Genomic DNA, 23,432 nt, shown 5'->3' on the forward strand with positions numbered 1-23,432 from the left:
AGCTGAGACGAAGTGAGAGAGTAGCTTGACATATATATACTACCAACTAAAATAGATAGCCAGTGGGAAGTTGCTGTATAACAAAGGGAGTTCAGCTCAATGATGGATGATGCCTTGGAGGACTGGGACGGGGAGGGTGGGGGTGAGTCGAGGGAGGGAGGGAATATGGGGATATGTGTATAAAAACAGATGATTGACCTTGGTGTACCTCAAAAACTGGTACAAGAGTGTAAAGCAATTATATTCCAATAAAAAAATAAAAAATAAAAATAAAAAAATAAATCAGAAAAAAAAAAAAAAGAAAGTGTTCTTTTAAGCCACTCAGTGTGTGGTGGTTCATTACATGACACAGAACACTAAGATGGAAGGATCATCCCCATTTTTTTAGCTGAGACACTCTGAGCTCACACATCCACAAAGCAAGTGGTGGACCAATGTTTGAACCCAAGTCCCTCTGAATCCAGAGCCCAGGCTGTCACGTCCCACTCAACCTGTCCAGGTGAGGAAACTGAGGCATGAGAGGCCAGGGCACTGCCAGCACCAGCTCCGTGGTATCTCAACACAGAGGAGGCAGGAGCAGACCGCAGGCTCCCAGCCTCCCCAGTTCACCTGAGGGGTCCCAGAAGCCCCTGACTCATCTGTCTGCATCAGCCCACTCCCACTAGCCCACCACAGTCCCCCAGTTCCCTTGGAGTCACAGCATTGCCCGCTGACGTCTTAGGTGAAAAGTTCAGCAGACCTCATCCAGATATGGTCAGACTCCAGGCTGCAAGTGTCTCTGTGGAAAGCAGTCCTAAAGAAGGCAAGCCCCAGTGAATTCCCTGCTGGTAGAGTGGTTAGGACTTCATGCTTCCACTGCAGGGGGCACAGGTTTGATCCCTGGTCAGGGAAACTAAGATTCTGCGTGCCACATGGCACAGCGGAAAAAAAAGGCAAACCCCAGACAGAGGCTTACAGGCACCTCTGGGAGACCACAGATGCCAGGGAAGAGCCCAAGAGTGCAGGAAGGGGATGGAAGGGCCCAAAGGTAGGAGGAGGATTCCTGGGGCAGGGCCGGGGGTCTGGGGGCAATCGGCCAGCCAGCGAGGCCTTTCTGGCCCCAACAGACTCCACTTCCATGGCCTACCTTCTCTGATCCATGCTCCAAATCGGAGGAAACAGTTGTCCTATGGGCCAGATCAGACTCAGAGATCAAAGATGTATTCACTTTGGCTGACATGGAGCTTTAAAAAAAAAAAAAAGTCTAACCCAAATGTTTTACACTGTGAGGTTTCACATTAAAAGGCAGATATCCAATCTCTTTTGAAAAATCAGAAGCTCCAGCCACAATGTGCCGTTCTTCCCACATGGCCGCATGGGCTGGAGCTGAGTGGCCATCCCACCTTCTGATGCAGCAGGAATTCTGCAGCGCCACAATCCCCACTGCCCCCTACCGCCCTCCCCGCCTGCCTGCCTGACCCCCAAAGATATCTGAATTCCAATGCTTTAGGCCCAACTTGACTCCATGACCTTACTCTTCTGCCCCTGCCCCACCCAGTCCTGGGGGGCCCTGGGGGAAGGGGCCCGACCTGTGTGATGTTAGCAGGTCTGGGAGAAGTAGGAGTTGGGGGCATTAGGTTAATAACTCAGGGGCCTCTTCCAGATCTGTTTTTGGAACAGCTATTTCCAGTGACCCAATCTGGCTAAGAACTTGGCAGGGGTCAAACCCCCTGACTTCCTGGTGTGGACCTACAGTTTGTGTGGGCACCCATCTTCTCTGCCCTCCCGAGCCTGCGGGTGCCTTGGTGCCGAATGGGGCAGCTGCCCTTGGCCAAAAGGGCAACTGAGAGAGGCAGAAATGATCCTCCCCCACCCCTGGGGCAGGTGCCCACATCCACGTGGCCCTCTGGGGAGGCCCAGCTCCCACCGCCACCAGTGGGGCCACCTCCAAGGAAAAGAACCCAAACCTCCTTTGTCTTCAGCCCCCTGGTCTTCTAGGAAAAGGCCCTGTAACAGATTTGGAGGCGACACTTTGCTCCCTTCATTGTGAGCTGAGACACCGGAGCTGTCATAGAAGAGACAAGAAATGAGTAGCAAACGGGGGAGGGAGGTGGAAAAATTAAATTTTGCGTGATCAGCAAGGTTTCAAACAATCGCTCGCCAACGGAAGTGGGTGCCACGTCTATAAGTCATCCTGTTTTATAGACCATTAGGATCTCCAGAGAGAACCTGCATGGAGACCACTGCTCTTTGTTGAAATTAAAATGTCAGAGAAAAAGAAATAGAACAAAACAGGGAATCTGCAATTAATTACCAGGCCATAAAAATTCAATAATCAGGAGGCAGAGCAGCCGCAGGCCCAGAGGTATCAGAGCCAGCGTAACGAGAATGGAATACGTTAATCTTTTCAAATTAGTTTTTCAATCTGACGCGGATATATGGCGACATGCCGCCCCTCCCCGCCCGCCCCCCACCTCCACGGGCTCCGGCCTGAAGCCAGGCTTGGGGAGGGAAGCTCTGGTGTGAGCTGGGGGCCTATCCAAGCCCAGACCCCCAGATAGGAAAGAGTGGGGGTTTGCAGTCCCAGGCTGAGTCGAGGGCCCTGGCGCCCCCTGACCCGGTGGAAGGGTCCAGCAGAGGTGCCAGGAAAGTACTTCTTGGGAGTCTGGTGCCCTCCGGGTCAAAAGAGCTCGTTGTGTATCCCCCTTTGGCCAGTAAGTCAAAGGGTTTAAGAAAGCAAGAGCAGGGCCTGGGGAGTGAGCATGGAGAAGGGGTCTCTCTGAGCTTTGGTTTCCTCCTCTGGAAAATAGGAATAATATCGCAGCCTCACAGGGAGGCTGGATGTATAGTGCCCGGTGCTCAGTAAAATGCCCCTTACTGTCACTATTTGCATTGTCTAGACGGGCAGCTCAGGCAGCCCGAGGCATGGCCAGCTCGCTATTCGGAAAGCATGTATTGAGCACTTGCTATGTGCTCAGCTCGGCGGAGGAGAGAACAGCGGCCTCAGTTCTCACCCTGGGGAATAGTTAGGTCAGAGAAACATTTACAGGGCCAAGCAGGATGCAGAGGATCAAAAGCCAAGGGGAAAGGCCTTTCTCTTCCCGGCAGGCCCCTTGCCAGGCGACGGGAAACTGGAAGGAGCTGGGAGGGTGGACTTGGACCCAACCAGCACCCAAACAACAGGCTCCTCCCTCGAACCCGGGGGCGGGGGGCGGCGGACTGATTGGTCAAGGGATCAATCCCACGCCTGGGTCTGATAGGAAGCCCCGCCCTCCTCCCCTGCGTGGCATCCCCGAGGCTTAGGGTTCCCGCAGCCCAGGTGAGTCCCGGGATGCGAGCTCCGGGCTTCTTCAGGTCTCCCAGGTCTTCAGCCTCAGCCAAGCCGCTCCGTCACAGGCCCGCCAACAAGCCCGTCTCGGAGGCGTACTGGGGCTGAGCCTCGCCTGGGAAGCCCGCGGTGGAGCTCCAGTCTGCCCAGCGTGGCTGCTGGAGGGCTGGTGTCAGGGGACAGCCGCGGAGCAGCGGCCGATGGAATTCGACTCCTTTTAAATGTAACAGTTACAGCCCACTAAGTGCCAGGCCCTGTGTGAATCTTTCACCCGGATTTTCTCATTTCATCCCCCGGGGAGGTCAGGACTATTAAGAACCTCGTTTCACAGAACAGGACATTGTGCAGCTGGGGTTGTTCAGCAGTTCCCTGTGTCCTGCGGACTCTGAGCCAGCTTCACTAGTAAGCCAGGACAGTTTCCTTCGCCTCGCCCCATTCGGCACACAGTCGGTGTTTCGGTCACCATTCACTGGATAGCGTCCCCGCGGAACAGCCCTGCAAGGGGGCCTCACCTGCCCTCTGATCTTTCCTCCCCAGGATGTCTTCAACCTATGATCATAACAGCAGCTGCCATTTCTTGAGCACCTACTGTGTGCCAGGCTGTAGGATCTGGTGCCACTAACGGTAAGACGGTGGTCCCGGTTTTACACAAAGGAAACTGAGGCTCGGGGAGACTGATGGGCCCAAGACCTCATACTCGGGTCTAGCTGGCACCCAAGAGCAGGGTTCTAACTAAGGCTGTTGTCTCAGCACCCCATTAACCAGACCTGCCCCAGGGCTCCCGAACCCCACCTCCCAAACATACACTCCTTCCCCCTGACTTCCTTGGTGACCTCCCCCCAGAGGCCTGCCCTGATTCTCTCAGCCCCTTCCAGGGCTCCTTTAATTTCTATCACTCTGTACCTGTTACTATCCTGTAATACCGACGGCCTCCTCATCCACCCACCTATGCCCCAGGGGGTTCTCAGCAAAAAATGGTAGCGATGAGGAAGAAGCATAGCCAGGAGGGGCATCAAAATTCTCCTCCCGGACTCAGGCCCCTAGACCTCTCAAGTCGGGAGAGAGAAGCCAGACCCCGATGTCGTGCTTCCTCCTCGCCGCGCGCAGTTCCGAAAGCGGCCACCAGATGACGCCGGACCCACTCGGGCGGGGCTTGCAGTAAGGCCACGCGGCCGCCAGATGGTGGTCGAGGCCACGGCTCCGAGGGCACGGCCCCGGCTAGGCGGAGCCGCGAGGGCCCGCGGCTCCCGGGGCTGTCCCAGTAGCCCCAGGGCAAGTGACCCGGACGCCGCGGCCTCCTGCCCGCACCATGGCCCAGCCCGTGCCCCGGCTCTCTGTGCCCGCCGCGCTAGCCCTGGGCTCGGCCGCGCTGGGCGCGGCCTTCGCCAGCGGCCTCTTCCTGGGTAAGTAGGGCCGGGCCTTCGGCACCCTCGGCGGAGGCCCCGCGGGCAGGCGGGCGCGGGAGCGGAGCCCGTGAACGCGCGAGCCTGGCTGCGGCTGGGGCTCACCCCTGGCGCCCTCGAGCCCCAGGCCCTGACCCAGCACCACCCTTCCCCGGCAGGGAGACGGTGCCTCCCATGGCGATCCCGGCGGGAGAAGCGCCTGCTGCCCCCCGAGGACAGCCCCCTGTGGCAGTATCTGCTGAGCCGCTCCATGCGGGAGCACCCGGCGCTGCGGAGCCTGCGGCTGGTCAGCGGGGCCGGGAGCGGGGCCGGGCGCCCGCCTCAGGCCGGGGGGGACCCACGTGGCTGTGTGACCTTGGGTTGGGTGGTGGCCCTCCCTGGGCTTCCGGGCTCCCCAGGCCGCGCACGGTGGGCGTTCCGAGGGTCCGCCCCTGGGCCACGCCCACAGCCACGCCCCTGGGGCGCCGCTAGGTGACTGGCGGGCTAGCGCGACCCTCTCCTCCCGCGCAGCTGACCCTGGAGCAGCCGCAGGGGGATTCCATGATTACCTGTGAGCAGGCCCAGCTCCTGGCCAACCTGGCTCGCCTCATCAAGGCTGAGAAGGCGCTGGACCTGGGTAGGGCGCGCGGCCGGATCACTGCGGGCCGGAGTCTCCGGGCCATCCCCCCCACTCTGGCCTGAGCCTGTCCGTGTCCGCGTCCCCAGGTACTTTCACAGGCTACTCAGCCCTAGCGTTGGCCCTGGCGCTGCCCCCGGCTGGGCGCGTGGTAACCTGCGAGGTGGACGCGGGGCCCCCGGAGCTCGGGCGTCCCCTGTGGAGGCAGGTGAGTGTCCCACGCACCTGAAGCCCTCGTCAGGCCCCTCGAGCCCGGCCACTCACTCCGGGAGAAGGGATGCGCTGACTCTGACCACGCTCCTTCCGCAGGCCGAGGAGGAGCACAAGATAGACCTTCGGCTGAAGCCCGCCCTGGAGACCCTGGGTGAGCAACGGAGCAGATAGGGCCTTGGCGCCATTTCCCTAATGGGACCACCGGGCGCGAGCTAGTGGTCCGGTCCGGCAGTGACAGACCCCCGCCGCCCGGTACGTGGCCACGTGCAGGGTGGCAGCCCGGCGCTCTCGAGTACCTGAATGGTCATAGCGCCTGGGCCGGCCTGGGCGGGGGCTGCCGGCCGCCGGGGCCTGCGGACTCAGCCGCATCTGCCCCTCCCTCCCTCGCAAGACGAGCTCCTGGCCGCGGGCGAGGCCGGCACCTTCGACGTGGCCGTGGTGGACGCGGACAAGGAGAACTGCACCGCCTACTATGAGCGGTGCCTGCAGCTGCTGCGACCCGGAGGCGTCCTCGCTGTGCTCAGTGTAAGGACAGTCCCGGAGGAGAAGATCCTCTCGGGCTGGGTCCGTCTTTTCCTTAGGCTCCTCCTCGCCCCCTCGTGCCCCAGAGCCCCGCCTAGTACAATCACGTAAGCTCCTCCCGCCAGGTTTTCGAATGGAGTCCCCAGGCTTTCCACTCTCCCCTGATCAGGCACCTCCCCAGGCCCCGCCCCCACGATGCCCCGCCCCTCCGCAGGTCCTGTGGCGTGGAGAGGTGTTGCAGCCTAAACCTCAGGATAAGGCAGCCCAGTGTGTGCGAAACCTGAACGAGCGCATTCTGCGGGACGCCAGGGTCCACATCAGCCTCCTGCCCCTGGGCGACGGCCTCACCTTAGCCTTCAAGATCTAGGACTGGCCCCCTGCGAGTGGCCTCAAGAGAGGGGGCCCTGGGAACCCCAGCCATGAATACCGATTTTTAACCTAACAATAAAGTGAGGCCTGGGACACGACATTCTGAGCCTCCACACGTGCTGGCTGAAGTGGGGTAGGGAGGGAAGGCCCCGCACTAGCCACATCTTCAACAAAAGGGAGCCTCCAGGCCACAAATGTTCATCCCGATCCCTGGCACACTCCTGAGGACCCTTTGGTGCCAGGGCTGTGGCCTGACCACAGGAACTTACAGCTGACTGGAGGCAGGATATCAAAAGCTTTAATTGACCTGCCCACATGCAATTGGTCAGAAATCCCAGCTCCTTGTGGAGATTTGCCTCCGCAGGACCTGAAAGCTGGAAGCTGGTAGAGGCCCTGTGGTCTCCCTCCTACATCTCTAACTAAGAGGGGCAGGTGAATGAAGTTCCTATTCAGCACAGCTGGGATTAGTGGAGAGACCAATCTGAGATCTTGCACCGTGTACTGTTGTAGGTTATGCCAGCTCTGCTGGCCATTTGCTGATGCTTTCACAGAACTGTCAGCTTGGCCTCACCTCTGCAGTGGAGGCCCTGGTCAACATCACCTGAGACCAGGTCACTTGATTTAGACCTAAGGACCTCAAGGTTGACTGGAAGGTATATCCTGTCCTCCCCCTTAAGTCCTGGATCACTGGCCAGAGGTGTGAAGCAGACAAGCCAATAAACAGGAGGCAATTTTTAACAAGTTCCCCAGAGGAAGATGAAGAGAAAGTTAAGCTTTCCAACATGAACATCTATGAGCCAAGGCGTAGAGAGCCAGGTGCTTCACTCTTCTAGTTTAAACCTGTTTAAAGTTCCACAACTGGAAGGAAGATCTTATCTCCATACACAAATGAAAATCAGGCTCAGATATGTTCTTTCAACGAAGACCGCCTCAGGCCTCAGGCAGAAATGGCATCAACCTGGAATACAATTAGGTTCTGCCACCATCTGTTAGGCCTGGGTGGTGGAAGTGGACCTGGAAGTTGCCAGAACCAAGGCCACAGGAGCCCCATGAGCCCGCAGCTGGCAACTTTCATAACCCTACAGCATCTGGGATATACCTTGCATTTCAGGAACCTGGTTGTAAACCTACCCTCTCTCCCACTCATGAAAGCATATTAGGATGCATGTGGGTGGATAGGTCCATTTTACTTTTAAGTATCCTAAAAACAGAGGTGCTTTCACACCTAGCTTGCACAGACACCTTTTCCTGTTTTTCTTACCGAGCAACAGCTCCTGCCTGACTCAAACAAACTGGTTAAAATTCCAAATTATTGTCATTAAGTTATGTGTCTTATTCAATGGGCCATTCCCTTAGGACAAACACAGTGAAATCAGAAAGGGGCCTTTATGCCCCCCATCCCACCTGTGTGGAAAGCTTATTTGGGTTTCTAATCTCATAAGATTCTCCTTGACCGGGAAATCTTCAGCATGTTCACTTTTTGGGTAATGAGTCTAAATATTACATTTTCTTATCTGTTCTCTGACTTCAAACTATACCACAGACCAAGTTTTATGAATTTGTTGAAAACCCTTCTCTTACCTTTTTGATGGTATCCTTCTAACTTTTCTCCATCAAAATTCCTCTCTCCTACTTTTCCAACCAGCATCATCTATTAATTTCTACCATTCAGTTCAAGTCCAGATTAAGGCCAATGGCTACACAGCCTGAAGGCACTCTGGTCACAAACCCAGGCCCAAGCCTTTTCAGTGTCTGCCTGGAAAGACATGAGTAACGACCTCTCAATGGGGCCCACATACTTCCCCTTCACAGAACCTCTGGGTACTGACACTGTCTGTCTACGTCTTATTCCATTTCCCTACACCTAGTCCCATCCCACCTAACTAGGGCCTTGGATCATTTCCATAGCAACAGCCCAAAGGGATATGGTGCGTGTATACAACCTTCAGTACCATCCCTTCATTTCCCTTTCTTCACCACTTACACCCTAACCCTTCCTGGAGTTAACAATGATCCAATGTAATTTTGCACAAATTTACAAACTGAAGATATAAAGGTATATATCTTCTTATTTTATTGTACTCTAAAAATCTCATGGAGTTACTCTTGGGACAGAGGACTTTGCAGCACAGATTTATGAAAAGAGCAAAATAAATGCTCACTGGAAAAATAAAGTACTAGCTAGATACAAGGAAGATTTGATCCTAGCTGCCAAGTTTTTAACTCTGCAAATACTTGGAGTCATTAATTATGTATACTTGTTTTATTCATAATCTGTAACATTTTGGGATACCAAAAGTAACTAATGATGGTTGAATTTAACAAAAAATTTTAACCTCATCGTAAAACATCCACTGATCCATCTCATTCAATGGCAATATTCAATGTTAAAAGGAACATAAAAACAAACATGCACACAATTGCACAGTTTTCATAAAGGTCTATTTCATTATTGGTGGGTAGCGCATTTAACAGTTAAATACATTTAAATAATGTATAGGTGACTGCATGACTGCAGCACTGGTAACTAGATACATAACCAATTCAACTAGAAACCAGCTAACAAGTAACTGTCTAAATATTTAAAATACAGCTCTTGTTTGGATCATCCTTTGTTTTGATCACCTTCTTGGGGGGGGGAAAGCCTGCTGGTCACACTGGAAATATATTAAGGCCAAATCTTCTGATATCCATTCCCAGAGGTTTCTTTCAGCTGGATTAAGCCTCCAACTCCAGGGCAAGCCCTAGTTTGTGGCCTCCAGCATTAATGCTCTTCCCATCTACCAGAGCAGACAGTGTAAGCTTCACACCTGTAAACAAAAGTAGACAACAACCATCATGTGCCTGAAACACCTCATGGGAGTCTGCAGTCACCCCACAGCCTATCACTTTTCCTCAGCTTGTCAGATGACCTACTAGTGCCAGCCACCAGAGGGCGCTTGGGAGTATCTGAGATGCCAGACAATTTGGCACCATCCTGAGTAAGGACGGCATCAAGTCACAGAGCATAAAAACGTTAATAATAAAGCTGAAACAGCTCTAGAAAATACAATCATGTTCAATACACTTTCCAGACTAAAATATAATCATACCTGGATCCTGGAAAGGAAAAGCTACAATTAGACATTTTTTGGGACAAGCGGGGAAATCTGAATATAGACTCTATATTAGGTATTATTTTAAACTGTTAATTTCCTTAACTGTGAGAACAGTATTGTATGATGTCTTTAAAATGATGCAGTTAAAAATGTCTTACTCTCATGATTATGTATGCTAGGGCTGATGTGTTTGTATGTTTGCAAAACATATATTTAAATAATTCATAAGGATATGTGGGGGAAAAAAAGGATTATGTATACAGACATAGAGAGATAAAACAAACAGTAACTGTTAGTAATTGGTTATTTGGGGAAGGTATATGAATGTTTGTGGTACCATTCTTTTCTCTAGGTTTCTAAAGAGTCAAAAAGTGTGGGCATAAAGTCCCAAGTGCTGGACTTCCTAGGTGGCACAGTGGTTAAGAATCCACCTGCCAATGCAGGGGACACAGGTTCCAGCCCTGCTGGGAAGATCCCACATGCCACAGAGCAAATAAGCCCATGCGCCACAATTATTGAGCCTGTGTTCTAGAGCCCGTGAGCCACAACTATTGAGCCCATGTGCCACAGCTACTGAAGCCCACGCGCCTAGAGCCTATGCTCTGCAACAAGAGAAGCCACTACAATGAGGAGCCCGCGCACCACAACGAAGAGTAGCCCCTGCTCTCAGCAACTAGAGAAAGCCCGTGTGCAGCAACAAAGACCCAACACAGCCAAAAAATAAAATAAATTTAAATAAATATGCCCCTTTCCCTCACAGTGATGTTGCACATTAAAAAAAAAAAAAAGTTCCAAGTGCTCTGGAACCTTGCTATTCAAATGGTGGTTCAAGAACGAGCAACACTGGCATCACCTAAGACTTTGTTAGAAAGACAGAACCCCTTGACTCAGACCTATGTATTTTAATAAGATTCCCAAGGTGATTCATGCACACACTGAGATTTGAGAAGCCCTGCTCTAGAAAACACAGCAAGGCTCAAAATACCATGTACAGTAAATAAGATTATAAAGACCAAACAACCAAAGCAATGAGTGAACTATGACTGGAGAAATAAAAATTACTACAAGACATTTCAGGTACAAGTGAGGCAAGTAAATAAGAGAATGGATATTAAATAATATGGAATCACTGTTAACTTCCTCAGATGTGATAACAGTATTGTGGTTATGCAGGAGAATGTTCTTATTCTGAGGATATGCATGCGGAAGCATTTAGGGAAATGCCATGATAGCTGCAACTTCCTAACAGCCCAGCATAAAAAAAAACGGGAAAGGAATAAAGGGAAAGTAATTGTGGCAAAAGGTAAATATGTGCTCATTGTACTCTGTCAATTCTTCTGAATGCTTGAAAGATTTTCAAAAGAAGCTGAGAAATAAAAACTAATTTTGAAAACACTATCAAAACAATCCTTAATACTTACCAGGCCTCAGAGTCTGAGTGTAGCCCACTCCAATTAAACTAGAGTTGTTGACTTTTGCCTAAGATAAAATGCAAAAACAAATGTAAGACAAATTTTTGAATGGAGAGACAAAGCCTCTGGGTGTTTCCCTATATGCAATTATGATGCATTCACTTTTCCACGTGAGTTAATAAAATTTAATATGTATTAACTAAGCAAAAACGTGGTGCCACTTAATTTTTATTCACTAAACTCAAATTGTCATCAGGACACAAAACTCTTGCTATCTTCTGGGATGTGTCTACAGACCCCAAATTGTCCGTATAGCACAAAAGCCTAAGCATTCTCATAAAAATCGTCCTTGTTGAGTCTAACCTAGCACAATAAAACCATACCAGAATGTGGGTAACAGAAGTTCACCAGGCACTAACTACATGACAAGACACACACAACCACCCTCAAAGTATGGTGTGTATAGTTTAAATCTGTGACTACAACACACACATTACTTCTTTGGGTGGGGCGGGGATGGTTCAGGCGGTAATGTGAGCAATGGGGAGTGACGGCAGATGAAGCTTGGCTCCCTTGCCTGCCGCTCACCTCCTGCTGTGCAGCCCAGTTCCTAACAGGCAGTGGATGGGTTACAGTCCGCGGTCAGGGGGTTGAGCACCCCTGATCCAAATCTTGCATGTTCTAAATCTCCAAATGACAAGCACTCCCTCTGAAGAAACAGACTGACTACAATCCCTTTACCTCACTTTCTCACACCTTTCATTAACACCCCTGGGTCTTGGCTGTATCTACCTAGACTGTGCTTGAGAAGACGTTCCAAAGGGGAATCACGTACCAATCCAGACCCCTGCCCTCCTCCTATAATTCTACTCTTTCAGGATTTCAGTCACAGACTTTCAAGGGCTAGAAGGAATCCTGGAGAGCAAGACATGGTCAGAAGCTTCTAGCTCCACTCTCTCCCACTACTAACATCATTAAGCCACACCAGAGGCCTATGGCTGTAACTGGGGGCACCTCACCCTGACCTCCACGGCCTAGGTTGCCTAGTCAGGTAACTTTCCTCTTCAGCATTTTGAGTGCTAGCATAATAAAAAAGGTAACAGACAGCCTCTGGAATCAACACAGACTTGGAAATGATTTGATGTCTACACTCTTTAGTAATGTGTATCAAGACAGCCCAATCAAGAGAGAAATGATACAACTATACAGGCAAAAGTCACATAAATGACACCTGTAGTCACTTGGCACTACAGCCAAGTTCCCATTAGCCACCAATGACCATGTCTAAGGAAGAAATGCCCCACTAGTAACCATCTTGTGCCAAACAAATTAAGAGCCCAGACAAAAAAATAACTCCTACTCTTTTAGGAGTCAACCATGAAACTGATGGGGCATTATGCAACGCTTCGGGGGTGATGCTTGATTAGGGTAACAGCAGCACTACTTAGGTGGGACATGCTAAACACATTTCCAAACTAAGCCCCAGCAGTCACTCGCTAGCACTCAGGTCTCAAGCTGCCTTCCCATTTTAGGCTGTGAGAGAGCTGTACCTTCTGCTGTGCTAAACCTGTGATGGTGCCATAGACACACATTTGAAGAGAATAGCAATGTAGCTACCACAACAAAGTGTGCTGTGTGAATCCTGAGGATTTTACTGCTACAGTGTAGTTAGAAATAGAGAAGGGAAAAATAAATGAATCACTGTCTTGCCAATGGGAAAAGCATTCTGGGTGCTTCTCTCTCTGATTACAAACAACTTTGCTAAGATAGAAGAATGGGGTTAAAACTTAACCAACTGAATTATCAAGACATATTGTCCTCAGGAATAAAGACCACTTTATGTAACAGAAATAACTCTCATGGAAGGTTTAACTGTCTTTCGTTCCAGTACATACAGTGCCTGACCTGTAAGCAACTAACACACAGGAACAGCTGTTCATCTGCCTGAAACTGAAGCCAGCAGTCTACACCCTCAGACACGGCACTCCCTGCTGCCACAATCCACTATGACTGAAGGAAGAAACAGCAGAAAGAGTCTAAGGACAGGACTAGGGTGGCCATGCAACCCAACTAACCCACAACAGAGGGGAGGGAGCTCCTGGGATGCAGGGCTTTCAGTGCTAAAGCTGGGACAGTCCCCAGCAAAGCAGAATGAGCTACCTGGTCACCCCAGACAGGAGGAAAATCAAAAGACATGCAAGTTCAGCCCTGGCCCTACCCCTCCTTCCTTCCCTCCCTAGCAGTGGTCTAAGTCCTTCTTCTCTCCAAGTTTTGGTTTCTTCACTTGCAAAACAGCATGTGTACCACTGGCTGCTCAGATCAAATCTGAAGATATTTTGTAAACCATTAAAGACAAACACAAAGTAACAAACTACTACTACTTCCCAACAAGAACGAGAACTGCCCGGGACCCAAAACACTGGCTTCCCTGGACCTGGACAGGTGTGGGACTCATAGGTATTATCTATACTACTTTGGCAGCTTTTGAGGGTAATTTAAACAAACTCCCGTGGCCTGGATATCAAATGTCTAACACTGTCTCCACAGAAAAAGCAGCTTTCCAAGTTCTAATCCCAATCTGTGTGTAAACTGGGAACTGTGTGAACCACAGTTCCAATTTTCAACACTATCCAATATACCCAAAGATTAATTCCCATGACCAAAATCCCATTCCAAGCCCACAGCAGTACTCACAGAAATGGAAGCAGTGGGATCCAACTGGTATTTAGCTGCAATGCCAAAGCGAGTGCAGTTGGTTCCTGATGTCCAAGCAAGGTTTACTGAAGTGTCAAGATCTTCACATACTTTCTGATAAATTGATCCTCCAAACTCTGTCCCATCATTGCTGTAAGATATTTTAAATTAGTCAATCCAGACTAGACAACGTAATAATGTCTAAGGCACAAGGCTGATACTGTAGCATTACATTTAAATAAAAGCCATTGCTTACATGGGTCTCTAGTGTTCCCCCAACTTATGTCCAAAAACAAAGGACTGGTCAAATAAATCATGGTACATCCATCCAGAGAATTACCACGCAGCCACTAACAATCACTAAGAATACATAATGCTAGGACTTCCTAGGTGGCACAGTGGTTAAGAATCTGCCTGCCAAGGCAGGCGACACGGGTTCGAGCCCTGCTCTGGGAAGATTCCACATGCTGCGGAGCAACTAAGCCCTGGTGCCACAATTGTTGAGCCTGTGCTCTAGAGCCCGTGAGCCACAACTATTGAGCCCACGTGCCTAGAGCCTGTGCTCCGCAAAAAGAGAAGCCACCCACTACAATGAGGAACCCGCACACCACAATGAAGAGTAGCCCCTGCTCACACCAACTAGAGAAAGCCCGTGTGCAGCAATGAAGACCCAATGCAGCCAATAAATTAAAAAAATAAATTCATAAAAAAAATAAGAAACTATCTCAGATCAAAAAAAAAAAAAAGAATACATAATGCTATAGGAAAATGATCAAAATGTATTAAGGCTGGAGAAGGGATTATAAAACAGCCTTTTTGGCATGTATTTTATATATACACATATAAAAAGAAACAACAAAGCATTAACAACTAACAAAAATTATACATCTAGGTGGGTGGGATTATGGAAAGTCTTCTCTGTACTTCTGTTACATACCAATGCATCATTTTTATAAGGGAAAAATTCTTTTTTAAGTCCTTTCCATATATACATTTAATTTGGGTTAGGTAAAAACTCTATACATTTTAGGCAATCCTATCAAATAAGCACCTCACACATCACAGACACTTAAGTCAAATGAATGCAATATCTTAGCCTCTTTTTTTTTTTTTCCAGTTGTACCACACAGCTAGTGGAATCTCAGTTCCCCAACCAAGGACTGAACCTGGGCCACAGCAGTGAAAACGCCAAATCCTAACCACCAGACTACCAAGGAACTCCCGTCTCAGCCTCTTCTAAAAATCCAAAGCACATCAAGCCTCATATGAAATGAACATTTACTCTCTCAGCATCAAAACTCGAGAGTAACGTTTTTTACTATATACTTCTGAGCGGCACTCTAGAAATGCCCAAGGATGATCTTTTTATGTTGAGAACTCCTTTAGGTTGTACCTAGATTCAGAGACATCAATACCACTTTGAGATCCTACATCATAATATCCCACAAAACAAATACTCACACGTTAGTGTGTAGCTGGAAGTCCCCAGTCCTGTAGCCCACTGCAAAGTTATTCCTTGTCAGCTTTGATTTGGCACTGTCAAAGGTCATCTGGTACCCAGCAAGCCAGCCCTCATAACCAAAGACAGCTGAACCGTGGATTGCGGGTCCAGCAAAATCAAAGTCAACATCACAACCAAGGTTTATACACTCCCTCTTGTAAGAAGACTTGATTTTACCACTTTTCTTTCTGGAAAAAGAACAAACTGACTTAAAACTGATGCCAGTGGGAAAGATTTACAGACATAACTTCTGCACAGAGGGTACAAAACAGATTTAAATGAACCTCACTATAACTGGGGAGTACAGGCACACTTCGTTGTTTAATTGCAGTTCACTTTATTGTGCTCCGCCCCCCCGCCCCGCCCCAAATTGAAGGTTTGTAGCAATCCTGCATCAGGCAAATCTGTTGGTGTTTCTTCCAACAGCATTTGCTCATTTTGTGTCTCTGTGGCACATTTTGGTCATTCTCACAGTATTTCAAACTTTTTTTATTATTATTATATTTGTTACAGTGATCTGTGGTCACTGATCTTCTGATGTTACTACTACAACTCGTTGAAGGCTCAGACGATGGCTGGCATTTTTTAGAAATAAAGTATTTTTTTATTAAGGTATGTACGTTGTTTTTTACCCCCAACATAATGCTACTGCACACTTAACAGACAAAAGTAGCGTGAAAACTTTTATATACACTGGGAAACCAAAAAATCCGTACGACTTGCTTTTTTACAATATTCACTTTATTGTGGTGGTTTGGAACCAAACCTGCAATATCTCAAAGGTATGCCTGTAAGAGAGGTAGCAAAACATTCATAATAGGTAAAAACATATAGCTCAATGAACTAAAAGACAAGGGCACATGGGACAACTTGACTGCCACCACCATAGGAAGACTGCTTTGCATAAGTGGTTATCAGTCACAAAAGCCTATGAAAAGTTACCCAAGTTAGTGCCACAATGATAAGAGGCAAATACTTGAAGGCAGGCCAACAACCACACCGCTAATGCTCCAAAGGCAGAAACAGAAATTCGCCACCACAAGGCAGCTGAATGTGCACCTTTCTTAAATATATCGAAGAAGAATGCTTCTAAATTTAGAGTAGATAAAAATGTCCATGCTTACCCCGTGTTTGGTGAAAAGGTGGTATCAAAAGTCAGTTTCAAACCTTGACAAATCTATTTCAAGAAAAAGAGTTTGTTTTCAGCTTTATTTTTGAAATACAAAAATAATTAGTATTAAAGCACATTTTTCAAAATGTTACCTGGTCTTCAATAGCGATTTCTGTTCCCAGAGTGTTATCAGTGTTCCACTTTTCTGTGAAAGTCAGACCATACTCACACCATTTATATTTGGTCTCCAAGGTCCCAGTAACTTTACCAGTGTCTGTATTAGATGAACCAGATGTTGAGAATTCCTAACAAGACAATAAAAAACTTCAGGAACTTTCTCAGAAGCCTAGAAGAATCCACTTTCTTACACACACATACACACAAAAAAACCCCACTGGAACACTTAGTAATTTCACTAATCTCTTTTTTCTAGTTTCCCAAACACTCCTACCCTCTGCTACTGAATATATACAAGAGTGACAAATTAGCCTGTAAGTTAAAGACTACCTTCTACCACTGGTGACATTTCCAACCAATGGATCAAAAGTTACTTGTATCTGATTTAAGTGAGCAACAAACTATACAGCTTTTAAGGAAATTCTGCTAAGGTGATTTTATTTGGGATTCAAAAGAAATCAGTGGGGGGAGGGGAAGGACGCGGTGGTGAATGGATGCTTTAGTACTGCTTCCAACCTACTTGATATTGAATGAACACTAAATAGATCAGTACTGCTTATCACAGACCCCGTTCATTAAAATCAAGAGTTTATACACAAGTTACTATGAAGTGGTTCCTGAAAATCCTTAAAGGGAAAGCACCCCACTGTAAGAATCTATGCCACGAACAAAAGACTTCCTAAAAAAAAATTCTTTGGAAACCTCAATATTCTGTTTTTCTAACATAAAAAGTATTCATCAGGTTTTATGCCTTTCCAACCATTTTTCACATTCTCATTTAAAAAGGTGGGGGGGGGGGGAATTACAAGAGATTTACTCCGTAACTGGTTTATATCATGCATAATATAAACTATACTCTGTACAACAGATGATATCAGTGGAAAAAATAATCTATGCAGTGATCATTTTGAAGTGCATTATATAATCTTATGTTTGTAGCAAATATAACACACCAACTGAAAAGGAAGGCATAATATAGGGAAGGCTTATCTGAAATTTAAAATCTCCTACAGATAATCCAGAAACCTAATTCTTCAGAGCTTAGTATACAGGCAAGCAACTGAAATCTTCCAAGACATAATATTAAAATGCATTCTGAAGGTTCTGATTTGACTGCTAATGATGGTTATACTCTTTGGCCATGGGAAAGCCAAGTTTAAAGATGGCTGATCTGAACTAATAAAGTAAAGAATTTCGACCTGAAATTGTGATACCTGCAGAATGAGGAAACATCAAAAACTGTATCAATAGGAGAAGAGACAAATCATCCTCCACTTAGAAAATACAGCATTTGTGTAACTACTGCTCTGCAATGAAACAGACTCAATTCTTTAGGTCTCGTACACAATCTCCTGAAATTAGATGCTTTCATTAACAGAAATTTCAAGTCAAAGCTTGGCACTCAGTGCCCACACTAAAAAGGAAAGAACACTGGATATAAAATTAGGAGTCCTGACATCCAGTTCTGGCTGGCATTTACTAAATGAGTAACAACAAGGAAGATACTTTTCTGGGTCTCAGTTACCTCAACTGTAATAACAAAACCTACCTTTGGAGGATTAAATTGGACTGACACCGTGAAAGCTTTGCACGTTTTCACGTGCTCTACACAAAAGGAACACATTATTAAAATACAATATATATGGAGCCATGTTCTAACATACCTGAAATGCAAATGCGCATGAGTAGTTTTTTTTATCCTGAGTGACACTGATTAATGATTCTTGAGGCCTCACCCACCACCCATCAGCCCACAGACTGAGCCAGCTTATACACATGACAAGGAGTCCCCAAGACACAAAACCAAGAAGAACTCACTGTGATCTGGGACCAGAATTGAGTCAGATGGCACCAGTGGTGGAGCTTATACCCTTTCACTCCTCACCAAGACATTTACGCTTCTACATTCTGGGGTGGCCTAGACATCTTTCCAGTTGAGGTGAAAAATGGGACTGTCTGAGGCCAGGTACATGTTACAAGATCACAACCATGTTTCTGAATTACATACATTAAATGTAAATTAACATTCTGTATCTAATCAAGCTCCTATATACACCATTCATTTTCTTAAGTCTAATTTCATAAAAACCCTGTCCACAATAAGCCTTTCCTTTCCAACAAAGATTTTGATTTATCAAACAATCTAGTACTAGACATACTGCTCTGACTGCTCCCCAGTTTAAAGTTTATTTTGTCTCTCCAGCCAGCCAGCAAGCAAGCTTTTTAAAACAAGAATTGAGTCTTCTATATTTTTAGAAAGCCTTTTGTGTTTCTGCAAATACAAAGCAAGTGGTTTACAAGGGGCCAACAGGTTAAGAGAGGGAACACAAAACACACTAAGTCACTGCTCTGTAACCCATTACCTTGAGCAAGTAAGTCACTCAACCACACTAAACACTCAGGCTTCCTTTCAGACCAAATGACAGATGTGACCAATATAAAACCCCAGAAATCCAAGTCTAGGCATTAAGAAACTATACAAAATGATTAATTTAAATAAATACCAGTTATATGCCCTAAGGGAGTTAACAACTACAGGAAGAATTTATCAAAATAACCAAAAATATTCAACATGCACATGCTATGTCCAAAACAATCTCAAAACAAAAAGTTTTAGCAGAAAAAAATTACAAAATTAAAATTTACCTTACTCTCTCTGAGGGAGTTTGTTAGGCAGAATTGAGACATCCAAATATCAAAATATTAAACCTCTTAAAAAAAAATTCTCAAATTTAGGACTCTCAATTCACAAAATACAAGTGGAAATCTTCACGAAGGAGGGCTGCTAGAATATGACCATTATATAAATGATTAGTACACTCAAACTAAGAGTTACTGAAAATTTTTATGCCCAGAACTCTTAATGCTTTTCATAGGAATTAAAAGAAAAGGTTACAAAAAATTATAACAGGTTCCTTGCCTTCAAGCTTGCAATTTTACTAAGTAAAGAGAACCCCACATGACCAGTGTCTTTCCTGACTTCTTTGTGCATACAAAGTAATATGGCAAAAGATCACATGAAAACCAGAAATCACATCCAAAACCAAAATAAATCAAGATAAAATTCCCTTAAAACAAAATTATCTTTTGCTTCTTAAGATGAAATAGGTAGACATCTTTCAGTTATGACGATTTTATGGGTTGAAAAATTATATAAAGGCTTGTCAGAACTTATCAAATACCTAACACTCACCACGCCACTGCATGACTTTGTTTTCACATCCAATTTCACCAACCCAAAACCTTCAAGTAGAGAGCAAAGAAGAACAAAATGACTCTTTTGTATAAAAGATGCACACCAAGAGCTGATTGTACATTAAAATAACAAAAACCAAAAACCAGAAAGATTTCACATACTCATAGGGGGGGTAAAAATGTCTGTTGTCACACAATATTTAAATGAAAACAATTTTAATTATTCTACGTAATCAACATGTAAAGGACAGAGCATCTCTACGAAGCTTTACCTAGTATGCTGGTGTGTATTTGGCACCCCCTTCCAAAAAAAGCTTTCAAATCATTTTATCAAAGCATTTGTTAAAAAATGCTTTTGAAACCTAAATATATCAGAAAATCAATTCAACTTAAATATCAGAATAGTCAATAGTTCATTGTAATACAGGCATTTAGAACATTTATCCCAAAGGCATGCCTTGTTTTAAGATTAATAATCTAAACAACTGGGGAAATAGTCTGAAGGATAGGGAAGGTGGGGTGTGGAACAAAATCTTCAAGAAAACCCAAATTTATTTGAAAAAACTCATAACCCTTTAGGAGTTACCACCATAAAAGCAAAACACAGTAAAACATCATAATTCTAGTCAACCAAGGCCTAAACTACATCCAAAGGAAATAAAAGCACAATTGTTTTTTTCTTATAGGCAAATTCCTCGAACTAAAGCATGAAAAATTGGAGGAAACTGGGACGGAGGGAGGGGAATGTGGGATGGAGGGAAATGTGAATTGTTACAGTACTCTTTTAACAGAAATATTATCTTAAATGTAGCTAATAGAAGAATTAATGCAGCAAGATACTTACATTCTGAAGAAATTACTAATTTCACTAAGATATCCAAACACACATTTTCACTTCAGATCTAAAAATTTTAAAAGTCCTTACCAAATCCTTTGTTGAAAATATCTCTGGCAGCTTTGCCAAGGTCAGCATATGATGGAGGAATACACATTGCTGGTGGGAAGAAACATTCCAGTGTTAATGTCCCTGTTCTCCCAGTCTGTCCAAGAACTAGCTTATGACCCACTACTTTTTTTTCTTAAGCTCTTTATTGGAATATAATTGCTTTATACTCTTGTACCAGCTTATGAGGTACACCAAAGTCAATCAGCTGTATTTATACACATATCCCCCAACCCCTCCCTCGACCCCCCCCCCCCCCACCCCGGTCCTGGCCCTTCCAAGGCATCATCCATCATCGAGTTGATCTCCCTTTGTTATACAGCAACTTCCCACTGGCTATCTATTCTACAGTTGGTAGTATATATATGCCTATGCTACTCTCTCACTTCATCCCAGCTTCCCCTTCACCCCCCGCCCCCCCCCCAATCTTGTGTCCTCCAGTCCATTCTCTGCATCTGCATTCTTATTCTTGTCCTGTCACTGGGTTCATCAGTACCATTTTTTTTTTTTTAGATTCCGTATATATGAGTTAGCATACAATATCTGTTTTTCCCTTTCTGGCTTAATTCACTGTATGACAGACTCAAGGTCTATCCACCTCATTACATATAGCTCCATCTCATTCCTTTTTATAGCTGAGTAATATTCCCTTGTATATATATGCCACATTTTCTTTATCCATTCATTTGCTGATGGGCATTTAGGTTGCTTCCATCTCCTGGCTACTGTAAATAGTGCTGCAATAAACATTACGGTACATGTTTCTTTCTGGATTATGATTTTCTCTGGGTATATGCCCAGTACCCACTACTATCTTTAAATCCAAGCAGTCCAACCTGGTTTTGATACCACAAGGAGCTACAATAAAACTGTAGTCTAGTACAATCCATGAAAGAGATCAGCACCAAAGGCTTATTTCTAAAACGGATAATTACAGTTAAGTGGCTAAACAAACCTGGGAAATTCCCGGCTTTCTATTCCTAAATTTACAAAGTGCCTGGAGCCTCACTTCCTAGGACGAGACTAGTACAAAGAAATCAAACACATACACGTGTACATATCTATACGTACAGATATATCTGCCAAAATTCACTGGTATGGGCTGATTTAACCAAAAGAGATAAAAATCAAAAACTATGACAAGTCACTCTCCCCTCAATTCATCCTTTAGTTTCCTCACTGACGTCAAAACCAATATTCTGGAGTGGAAAAAGAAAGGTAATTCATACTTCTAAGACTTAAATATTGTAACTTAAAAAAAAAAAAAAAACACAGCCATCCAGGTTTCAACCAAGCGTCTACATGAACGAAACACCAAATTCACTTTAAACATATTAATACGTCACTCAAGTCCTCGGCCAGCGCTGTGAGACTTAAGGGCAAGCAATCCGAGGCCGTTACAACAGCTCATTCATTCTACATAGCACGTCCACGCCCTTAGGAGCACATGTAATGACCTTGCGCTCTCACAAAGGGGGTTACTACTTCCTCTAAAAAAGTGACCGATCTCATCCTCCAAACGCTGAATCCGATCATTAATAACTTTTTGTTTCTGAGTTCATCAAACACACGTCCAAAACTGAAGGTGAATGCGGCCACAGACGAACTCCCCAGGCCTAGTCAGTCCCGCTATCCGAAATCCAGCCGCCCAGCCCCTCCTCCGCAGAGCCAGGGAAGTCAGACGGTGGCGTGGCTCCCGAAAGGGGCGAATTTCCAAGCCCTCGGAGATACACAGAGAAAGAAGCTGCAGTTTTGTGGCCGACAAGCTTCGGCTGCCCAGACACCGCCAGCCCTTCCCGCAGAGATCCCCGCTCTACTTACGCCGTGGGCAGCTCTGTCCGTGGGTCGCCATGGCGAGGCCGCGGGGAGAGGTGATCTGAGGGAGGGACAAGAAGTGCGGTCAGCGGGGTTCAGACGCGAATCAAGGCGCCAGAAAGGGGGGTCTCAGAGGGGAGAGGGGCCGCGGGGCAGCGCGGCCATCTTAGGGAGGCAAGCCGACCCCGAGTCCGGCTCAGGCGTCCTGCTTGGCCGCCGGGGCCTAGGCCCCAGGGTCCGAGTGAGGCGGGCCCGGCGGTACCTGGTAGTCTCCTGCGGGGAGAGGGAGGCGCCGCTGCCGCTCCGCTAGCAGCTGAGGCGACCCGGCTCGCTCGCGACCGGACTGCAGCTGTTGCGGCTGGAGGGCGAAGTGAAGGAGACACCGTTCCGCCCGCCGCAACCCTGTCCTCCCCCTGCCAGGACCCTGCCGCTGCCCCTGGGGCTGCCCGCCGCGCCTGTCTCCGCAGCGTCGCCCGGTGCTCACTCCAACCTGCTCCGAGACGGCCACGTGTTCTCAGAGCACCCCTGCCCCCGGGGTGGGCCACCCCGGTCCCTCGGCAGGGACCGGAAAAGCAGAAGCTGCCGGACCTCAGGTCAGGCAGCGACGAGGGCAGCCCCAGAGGCGAGGGGGCGGGGAACGGCGGAGGCAGCGCGGAGGGGAGCGCACGGGCGGGGGATGGGGCGGAGGCCCCGCGCGCGCGCTCGTCAGGGCGGGGCGGGGCGTCAGGCGCGTGCCTGCGCGGGGCTCGGCGCGACTGGGCGCGGCCACGCACCCCAGGTCACGTATGTCTCTCCAACTGCCTTTCTCTTCTGTGGTTCGTACACGCTGCGGAGCCAATCCCCAGTGTAGGAAGGAGTCAGCTGATTGTTATCTCTTCTACACTGAGCACGTGCTGGGTGCGCTTCTGGGAGACCGTCTCTCCTTGCCCAGAGAGAAACGAGCGGGGCATGGGGGCGCACCTCCAGCCCCTGGTGCACTCCCTTCCTTCGTCCGCCTCTCACCACGGTGAAGTCGCCATGCAGGGAGGGACTCGACTTGAGAGGCTCTCTTGGGCT

General features: G+C 47.2%; 2 protein-coding genes and 1 long non-coding RNA gene across 7 annotated transcripts in view; 1 reads left to right on the plus strand and 2 right to left on the minus strand.

Annotated features, from left to right (window-relative positions):
• Positions 1-5,973, minus strand: part of LOC130853705 (uncharacterized) — an 87,049-nt gene extending 81,076 nt beyond the window's left edge. For 3 of the 4 annotated variants that reach the window (XR_009053857.1, XR_009053855.1, XR_009053856.1), the window contains exons 1-3: positions 5,836-5,973; positions 1,947-2,044; positions 1,127-1,223 (exon numbers count right to left, since the gene is read on the minus strand). This is a non-coding gene — a long non-coding RNA (uncharacterized LOC130853705). Of the gene's footprint in view, positions 1-1,126; positions 1,224-1,946; positions 2,045-3,819; positions 4,472-5,835 lie in introns of those variants that run through there. The other variant, XR_009053858.1, reaches the window with a different exon arrangement.
• COMTD1 (catechol-O-methyltransferase domain containing 1) lies at positions 4,481-15,102 on the plus strand. Of its 2 annotated transcripts, XM_057735974.1 has the most exons (7): positions 4,505-4,710; positions 4,869-4,996; positions 5,221-5,326; positions 5,416-5,534; positions 5,636-5,690; positions 5,931-6,064; positions 6,276-6,528. In XM_057735974.1, the coding sequence occupies exons 1-7, from the start codon at positions 4,617-4,619 to the stop codon at positions 6,426-6,428; spliced, it is 789 nt and encodes a 262-aa protein (XP_057591957.1). In that variant the 5' UTR covers positions 4,505-4,616; the 3' UTR covers positions 6,429-6,528. The 2 variants fall into 2 exon arrangements, with proteins under 2 accessions (XP_057591958.1, XP_057591957.1); XM_057735975.1 differs by lacking the exons at positions 5,221-5,326; positions 6,276-6,528 and adding an exon at positions 14,752-15,102 and having other exon boundaries at positions 4,481-4,710.
• VDAC2 (voltage dependent anion channel 2) lies at positions 8,856-22,796 on the minus strand. The gene is made up of 10 exons (XM_057735973.1): positions 22,639-22,796; positions 22,383-22,437; positions 20,544-20,612; positions 19,617-19,666; positions 16,399-16,551; positions 16,260-16,312; positions 15,096-15,323; positions 13,635-13,785; positions 10,950-11,007; positions 8,856-9,240 (listed from the first exon to the last, which is right to left on the minus strand). The coding sequence occupies exons 2-10, from the start codon at positions 22,411-22,413 to the stop codon at positions 9,149-9,151; spliced, it is 885 nt and encodes a 294-aa protein (XP_057591956.1). The 5' UTR covers positions 22,414-22,437; positions 22,639-22,796; the 3' UTR covers positions 8,856-9,148.
• Positions 22,797-23,432: the final 636 nt, after the last annotated feature.

This window comes from Hippopotamus amphibius, chromosome 5 (assembly GCF_030028045.1).
Source record: "Hippopotamus amphibius kiboko isolate mHipAmp2 chromosome 5, mHipAmp2.hap2, whole genome shotgun sequence".
NCBI lineage: Eukaryota > Metazoa > Chordata > Mammalia > Artiodactyla > Hippopotamidae > Hippopotamus > Hippopotamus amphibius.

What these genes read in the sequence shown, in the direction of transcription:
- COMTD1 (XM_057735974.1), top strand. Translation starts at nt 4,617, where the DNA reads ATGGCCCAGCCCGTGCCCCGGCTCTCTGTGCCCGCCGCGCTAGCCCTG. An exon ending in GGCGTCCCCTGTGGAGGCAG is followed by an intron (nt 5,535 to 5,635) that starts GTGAGTGTCCCA and finishes CTCCTTCCGCAG; the next exon opens with GCCGAGGAGGAGCACAAGAT. An exon ending in GCCCGCCCTGGAGACCCTGG is followed by an intron (nt 5,691 to 5,930) that starts GTGAGCAACGGA and finishes CTCCCTCGCAAG; the next exon opens with ACGAGCTCCTGGCCGCGGGC.
- VDAC2 (XM_057735973.1), bottom strand. Translation starts at nt 22,413, where the DNA reads ATGGCGACCCACGGACAGAGCTGCCCACGGC. An exon ending in TTCCAGCTACACACTAACGT is followed by an intron (nt 13,786 to 15,095) that starts GTGAGTATTTGT and finishes AATATCTTACAG; the next exon opens with CAATGATGGGACAGAGTTTG. An exon ending in ATCCCACTGCTTCCATTTCT is followed by an intron (nt 11,008 to 13,634) that starts GTGAGTACTGCT and finishes ATTTTATCTTAG; the next exon opens with GCAAAAGTCAACAACTCTAG.